This window comes from Bacillus rossius, assembly GCF_032445375.1.
Source record: "Bacillus rossius redtenbacheri isolate Brsri chromosome 4 unlocalized genomic scaffold, Brsri_v3 Brsri_v3_scf4_2, whole genome shotgun sequence".
Classification (NCBI taxonomy): Eukaryota; Metazoa; Arthropoda; class Insecta; order Phasmatodea; family Bacillidae; genus Bacillus; species Bacillus rossius.
Window position 1 is genome coordinate 13,123,367 of NW_026962011.1, and position 8,001 is coordinate 13,131,367.

General features: G+C 41.4%; 1 protein-coding gene across 1 annotated transcript; it reads left to right on the top strand.

Moving 5' to 3' along the window:
* The first annotated feature begins 701 nt into the window (after window positions 1–701).
* LOC134542188 (uncharacterized) lies at window positions 702–7,458 on the top strand. The gene is made up of 3 exons (XM_063386246.1): window positions 702–1,046; window positions 3,050–3,451; window positions 6,895–7,458. Exons 1-3 carry the CDS (start codon window positions 1,002–1,004, stop codon window positions 7,327–7,329), a joined length of 882 nt encoding a protein of 293 aa, XP_063242316.1. The 5' UTR covers window positions 702–1,001; the 3' UTR covers window positions 7,330–7,458.
* The last annotated feature ends 543 nt before the right edge of the window (window positions 7,459–8,001 follow it).

Here is an 8,001-nt window from a genome sequence, read left to right on the forward strand (position 1 = left end):
ACTTAACCTAACCACTCGTTAAAATGGTAAACCACTAAAATTGTGGAAGTTTAATTATTTTATTTGCAAAAAAAGTGGCATTCCTTCAGAATCAACTATGTTTTAAACGATTATCATAAAACTTTTAACCAAATGCAGTACTTATGCTAAAAAAATGGAATTTAAAATTCAATAAATTTAAATATAAGTACATAAGTGCGTACAAGTAAGTGTATGTATAACGAATAGTGTGAGTTACATTTTTTTTAATACAGAAACTATACGTTTACTCCAAGCTTGGTGAAATTTGGCTAAATTGGCCTTAAAAAAAAAAGACAACTGTCTACACGCGATTTTGAAAAATCATTCTCATTCAATTTTTCCACCCCTTAAAAACAGAATTTTGGTAGTACCCAAATAAATTGGGCACACTTGACTTTCAAAATAAGAGGAAAGTAACTGTCTGACTGAGATTTCGTAAAAAATGCTCCAATAACCCCCCCCCCCCCCCTTCCCAACCAAGAGAGCTCCTAAGTGAGTAAAGCCACTACAACGCCAGGTATACTTAAACGGGTAATCCTTTAAAAAAAAGTTTATTTCAAATACCGTACAGCATGATTTCGCACCCGATAAACGCGGATCCTTTAAATCGTTACTTTACCATATTTATCTTGGGAATGGTATATATTCTTTAAAACCAGACACCGTGTCGCGTGTTGTGCACACTTCGCAACGCAACTGAACCAACAGATGACTAGGTCCGGCGTGCTGGCAAGGGCCATGTAGTCAGCGTCTGCAGCTGTGGCTACAACACCTTGCCTCCGCTCCAAGGCCAGCGCCTTATTTGTTTACTGTTCGCCTTGCACAAGTGCGCGGTGCGTGTAACGTGTACAAATCGCGCGAGCGGAAGACAATTTTTTTTTCCAAGCATCGTTCCGATATAAAGCGAGAGAGATAGGCTAAAACCGTTGTATAGTTGAGTCTCTCAGAGCAGCGGTAAAAAGCGTTTCAGACGGACCAAGATGGCGAGCAAGTTTATCCCACTGGTCGCCTTGGCACTCTTCCAGGTAATACTTCACTTTTTTTTATTCTACCGGTTACTTTCAGCTACAAAGGTAAAAGTTATTGCGGGCATGAAAAATCAGTCGACATAATTTCAATAACGACACACTTGCTTAGTGTTTCGGAAAAAAGAACCTAAGTCAAACCCAATGGACTCCAAACCTTTTAGCCTCCACTAAGCCCCAGGGGCCGAGACTGGCTCATCTACCAACATGCTGTACAGTTATGGCGGGCTGGTGTTGGCGCGCGGGCCGTAGTTTGGAGACCCCCTGCTCTAAAGGAACACTAAACATCTGAGAGAATTTTTGGTTACAGGTGTGGTTTCATTGTACTGGGCCGGTAAACGTGTGGACGTTCTCGTGATAATCTCGTTTTAAAATCCAAGCTCTTATAAATATGATTTAGGTAAATTATAGTAATAGGTAGACTTTAAACATGTTTGCTTTATGAATCTTGACTGTAATAAAGTCAATAAATTAATTTTCTTATTTAGTTTTTAATATTTTACTAGCTACGTTTTATCACTTTTAGCTTCTTAAATGTTTTGATTTTTACTTGTTAAATTTCTGATTGTCATTTCTTTATTTGGCTTTTATAAATTTTGTAAAATGGTTTCTATTTTTTCTATTTTGATTTTTATTCTGTTTAATTATTTATGTACACATTGGTTAAGCCTATTTAAAGCAATTTAAAGTTACTTTGTATAACATTAATGTGGTTAATTGGTTGGCAAATAAAGTAAATAAATACATGTAAACAGGAAATAGATATTCTAGAAGTACCATTATACGACAATTCATACAACACATTGTTTCTTTTTTTCAAAAGGATGATTCTGTGGCTGGTAGCAAAGTGCCACTGTTCTTGGGTACAGACCTGTACTTTTGGGGAAGCTTAAGATTTCACAGGGATGAGAGCCACACCCGAACAGTTCCGAAGTTTACCTAAGTTTACCGATCGCTGGTGGAAAAAAAACACCACGGCGTGCGCGACGACCACAAAAAGCCCTGAGGGAAACCACACACGAGTGGAGAGAGCCGAGGAGGCCAGGGCGGAGTAGAGGACCACCGTCGGCTGAGAAGAAAGTGCCTGACTCATCCGCCTCCCCCTATTGCACCAAGGTGGTAGCTGACCTTAGACAAAGACAACGTGACAACCGCCATGCTGGGCGACGCCTGCTCTATAACGCACGCGACTGCTGACGCCCTCTGGTGCTGTGGCTCACTAGGGGCTCGTGCTGGGCTCGGCTGTGGCCCTGGGTGGCCCTGGCGAGCGCAATACAGCGCACATACTCAACCATCAAACATCAAACCACCCGTAAATAGCAGCAACATATCCCATCGTCACAGCTGCCCCCCCCCCCCCCCCTCGAACAGCACCACTTTTCCAATCACCCCGGGACCAACTACAACCTCATGCCCTGTCAGCGTAGCAATCAGGCAACCCGGTCTCAGTCGATGCCCAACGGACCTAACTAAGACACCGCGTTAACCGAGCCACCAGTCATTTTAACCCCCACACTCAAAACCGCAATGTCCTCGACGACAGACAGCTATAGGTGTAGGGCAGGACTCCCCGCGGGTCCCTGGTTCGCTGCCACGGCACGGTTAGCGCACCAGGCGACTTCGCCATGTCTCTGATACGTTCAGTTCACGACACACGCGTCGTAGACCGTGTTGTCGGCATAAGCAGCTGATCCGAGCCACCATATTGCAAGGATTTATATATTTTACGGTCATGTAGTATTTGAAATAACGCTAAGCTAACAAATATTTCATTTTAGTTGCGATAGCACAACGTAACACAACCTCCCGAAAAAAATATAAAGAACCGTTATTTGTTACAGTAACCGAACCTAACCTTAACCAAACTTTTACTTCGGCAAACTTCGGAACTGTTCGGGTTGTGGTTGTGGCTTTCATCCCTGTGAACTGGAGGCTATACGTACTGCTAGTTGTTCTCGATGCAAGATGGAAGAAAGGTTAGTGTTGTCTGTGGTGTTTGACAGACTCTCCTGGCTGGCGGCGCTGAAGCAGCGACCAGCAACAGCAGCAGCAACAGCTCCTCCGCCGAGAACATATTCCAGCAGGTGCTGGACCTGGCCAACGACCTCAAGGAGCTGTACAAGGACGACGTGGAGATCGCGCAAGGGATCGAGAAGTTGATCGCCGACCTCCGGAACGCCGCGGAGAACCACACCAACTGGTCGCTGCCGGAGATCGCCCAAGTGGCCATCCATCTGTCCCAGGACGTGGCCGAGCTGTACAGCAGCATCTCCAAGAACGGGAACCTCACCGCCGACGCGCAGAAGGTTTTCGACGACATCAGGGCCATCTTGAGCAATTACATCAAGAACTTCGTCGTCACCTCGGGAGAGTTCCGAAACCTCATGATCGAGTACTTGGACCAGGTGAGGTGCTGAAGACGGGCGAGCTCGTCACGTGTCGAGGAACACGTCATTTGCCTGGAATGATCTCAGGAAACAATGGAGAACCGAAATTATTGGGGACGGATCAGCTGGCATTCCAATCAGGTTCCCGTGGAATGCGGGTCAGATTTTCACCAGTTCACTACCTCGTTCGGCACAAGGTGGGAGCCTATAGTTTAGTAGAAAGTCAGTTTTACATATAAAATGATTATCTAATAATCCCAATGAATACGATACTACGTGTGGTATTAAAATACTTTCTGATAAAGTAGCGAATAATCATTGCCTGGTTGTGATATAACCGTAACTAACTCGTGGGCCGTATTCGAGAACGTGTCCAAACCTTATACCAGTAAAGAAATAAATCGGTTTCTATGTATTGTATCGAACGTTTCCCAATCATCGATACAATTGTTAATCAAAAATAGTAGAGATAGAAGCACCATCGTACAAAAATAGAATAGCCTTTTTTTTTTTTTCGCAGGTAATTTTAAGTTACGATTATTATTTTTTTATGACCATTAAAGTGTTAAAAATGTATTCCATAATGTTTTCCCTATCATGAAGTTTAATTTGGCATACCAACACGCTTGGTACGTCCCCCGATGATCACAAAAGTGAATAATTACGAATTAATGGCGCCAGACGCGGGTCCGCCCTCCGGATAAAATCACCGAAAAAGTGTGATCTGCGCATGCGCGGAAGTTTGGGCAACAGATAGATCACAGATTGTATACAAATACTCGTTCCCTCAAATTAAGGGACTTACCCTGTCCTATCTAAGGGTTTGGAAGCGGTTTTGTGCACTAGGAATCGGTTAGAGTACAGGTGTAGCATATGCAACACCTAAACCCTTATTTTTTTGTCTTGGAATTCCGGCCTAAGTCAACAGTAGCTGTTTTATTGAGTTTAGTAACTACAACTTTCTAAAGCATAGCGATAAATGGTTGACAAAGTGCATTTATCTACAAGTACAATAATATATTTTCATTATCCGTAGTAAATATCCTTCAACTCGTGTCGTTTCGGCCAGTTATGGACCACATTATGCATTCAGTTTTTTTCCTTCAGGTTTAACATTTTCCCAGAACTGCCACATTCATTCTCGAATTTGTTGCTTCCTTTCTTAAGTCTACGTCTTGCCTGTTTTAATATATCTCTTTTCTTGGAAATTCCAGTATGTTTTAAGCATTTTTTTAAATTTTAACTAACCTCAAACTGTATATACGTTTGCTTTTATTTTGTTTACCCGAGTCTGCCGTATCCTGGATGGAAAATAAGCCGCGATTAATTAAAAGTTACTGTAAGCGTATTTATTGAAACAAAATGAATTTGCTATTGAAATTAGTTTTGGAGAAATAATACCAAGTATAATTTTCTTCTTATGTACATAATATTAAGTAAAGATGATTGAATCATTTTCTTTGCTCAGTATTTATAACCATTCTACGAACTCATTAGTTTGTTAAAATTTAGATTCTTGTAGCTTTCGACGATTTGAAGCTCGTTAATTAAACTAGGTAAGTTAGAATGTTTATTGAGGACGTATTTGTGACAATTTTTGCACCAATTAACAAAACAATTCATTAATTAATTTAAAAAATTTGCATATTAGGCGTATATTCAGAGAAAAGATAATTTAAATAAAATGTGACAAAGTTAAAACCTGCAACATTAGATAACTTGCAGCGGTCAGGTCCGCTGCATTCAAACTTCGCGCTTCGCCGCGGGCGTCGGCGCATCTTTCCCTCCCTCCTTCACCCTCTTAGTGTTATGTATTGTTTCCCCTGGCCCCCCTCTCGGGTTAGCGCATGCGCGCTGTGCCGCGCCGATTCCATATAAGCAGCCGTCAGGGTTTTATTCGGGCGATCTAGTTAGTCATGAGCATGTAGTCTCCATGTAGAGTTTTCTTTATCAACGATGTGTGAGAGCGACCTCGGGGGGAAAGCTATTTAAGTGTAATATCTTGTGAGTGAGGCGGTGGCCATTGCCATATTGTAATCCGCGAACTTTAACTATTGTTTTTGTTATCTAGTATAAATTCTCTTTCGGCTGCCACCTCGGAAAAATTATGTTTCAATTTAATTTTCTGTCGTTTGCTTCTTCATGTATTTACTAATTTCTATTAATTGGTTACTCAGAACGGTTCTCCCCGAGAAGTCGATAATGATATTGATTTTGATGATGTTATTTATTAGTATGTAAATTTTATCGCGTGTAATATTTTTTGGTTCATGCATTTTTGCCATACGTTGAAAGAATTTATTATCCTGTATGTGTGGCGTAAGCCTTGTAATTGTGTTGTTTGACACAACGGCCCTTTTGATGGTCCGTACAGGGATCATACTCCAGTTATGCGGGTGTTACTTGCGTTGAAAAATGTTTATGGCCTTGATATTTGTAATGCTCGTCTATATTGGCGTAATAATTCGTGTGTATCCCTTTAGGATTTGTCAAATATCATTGCTTGAGGCAATCGTATTTCGCTGGATTGTTTTTTTTTTGTATTTACCTAAATTTATATGTTTTAATGTTCACGGACAGCATAAATTCTAAAATCTCATGATAATGGTATTTCACCTGTCAGTATTATATTTGTGTTTTTTATGAAATATTCTATTGTGTATTGTGTACCTCAATTAGGCTCTGGGCTTAATTAAACATTAATTTAAATATTCTTATTTGAAACTACCTTCGTAGTCCCTGTTGAATACTTTGTTTTCTAATACACAAACAACTTAGTGTTTGCCGAATAATGTAATTTGGCCACTCCTTGTTTAGACGGCTATTATAGAAAGATGCTTTCAAACTTATTTGATGCTTCCAAATGAAAAAAAAAAAAAACAATTTGTAAAATAAAATCGCACGCTCAGCTTATGTTTGTTTGTACAGAACCATTCAATTTAAAGCAATTATTTTTGAGCTAATGTTACAAAGACTAATATGTTGTCGAAAAAGTAGCGTTTGATGGTTTAAAATAATTTTGTAAAATTTATTCATTTTAAACACTTTTTTGTGTGTTCGTTTAAACTTGTCGAGACCATTGGTAGCATCGGAAGAGATAGAGCATAACGTCGCTTAAGGAATAGCACCACCTATGTGACGGAAAGAAAACTTTTGAGGAGAGCCTGAAAGAACAATCACAAATTGTTTTCAACTCGGCTAGAATAAGCTGTCAACTCCACAAGTGTCATGCTGAAGCTGAGGGATAAAGGCAGTTATTTATTTACTTATTTTTCATTGAAGGGATGGTGGGTGTTAGAATAGCAGCGCATTCTGTCGTGAGAAGACGCTGAATGCAAACAAAAATAAATTTTAAAAATATCTCTAAGACGGTGTTGTTTCGTGAGTGACGACATCAGAAACGGTTGGTAAAATAGATGAAGCATTTAATGTTCGTGCGTTTCGCGTGTTACGCCCCGCAGACCGCCCTCGCCGGCGACGACTACGGCAGCAACTCGACGGAGTCCACGCTGCAGCAGATCGAGGAGCTGCTGGCGTCGCTGAAGAAGCTGTACGAGGACGACGTGCAGATCGCCAAGGCCGTCGAGGACCTGATCGCTGGCTTCCGCAACATCTCGCAGAACCAGGGCCAGTGGTCGGTGCCGCAGCTGGTGCAGGAGGCGGCCGCGATCTACCGCGGCGTGACGGAGCTGTACGAGGCCGTCTCCAGCAACGGCGCGCTGTCCGCCGACGCCGAGCACGTGTTCCAGGAGCTCAAGGCGCTCCTGGGCAAGCTCATCAAGCCCTTGGCCCGCCGGCCGGAGGTCTTCCGGCAGGTCCTCACCAGCTACGTGGACCAGATGAGGGCCAAGTGGCGGCAGGAGACCGCGAACGACGACGAAGTGGTCTTGTACTAGTCTAGTTGACGCGAGAGGAAAAAAAAAAACAAGCACAGAAAGGCTACTAAATTTTACCTCTACTGACTCAAACAACATTGGTGTTTAAGCGATTGTGCTGAATAAAATAAATATTATCGAAGCAACAAATTGTTTTACTGTTAATCAATATTTATAATAATGACAATAGCTTAAATGTTTTTTTCCAGTACTTTTGTGCAAAACATTCATGTTATTTTGTTCATGCCGGAAATCAAATACCTAGTTGTAATAAAGCTTTGCATGCCGTTCATTTTATATGGTTATTCGTTATTTTTTAACAAATGGCGAAAGCCTGTATTCTTTATTCAAATTACTTTTGTATTGATGAATAGATACAGGGAAAAATTCTCGATAGGCTAAAATTAAAAATGTGTATACCTTTGCGATCCTTCCGCTATTGGTTCACTGTTTATCCAGAGCATCCTTCGCTAGTGAGAGCCCCTGGGTTAAAGAAAGGTCCAATCACGGGCAACTCAGTCTAGACATCTCTCGATCCAGCTGCCAACGAACAAGGGATATTTTCTCATCTATGTAGAGGACTGTGGAGTCTATACTGGAGGTCATTGAAACTGAAAATTTTTCCTGTCCCTTCTGACGAATGGTGTTGCATTTGAATTTTAAAGTTTGCTTGAATGGTTAGTTTAAATAGTT

Excerpts from the sequence above, each read along its gene's own strand:
- LOC134542188 (XM_063386246.1), top strand. The coding sequence starts at position 1,002 with ATGGCGAGCAAGTTTATCCCACTGGTCGCCTTGGCACTCTTCCAG. Across the intron at positions 1,047-3,049 it reads TCGCCTTGGCACTCTTCCAG|ACTCTCCTGGCTGGCGGCGC; the intron begins GTAATACTTCAC and ends GGTGTTTGACAG. Across the intron at positions 3,452-6,894 it reads TGATCGAGTACTTGGACCAG|ACCGCCCTCGCCGGCGACGA; the intron begins GTGAGGTGCTGA and ends TACGCCCCGCAG.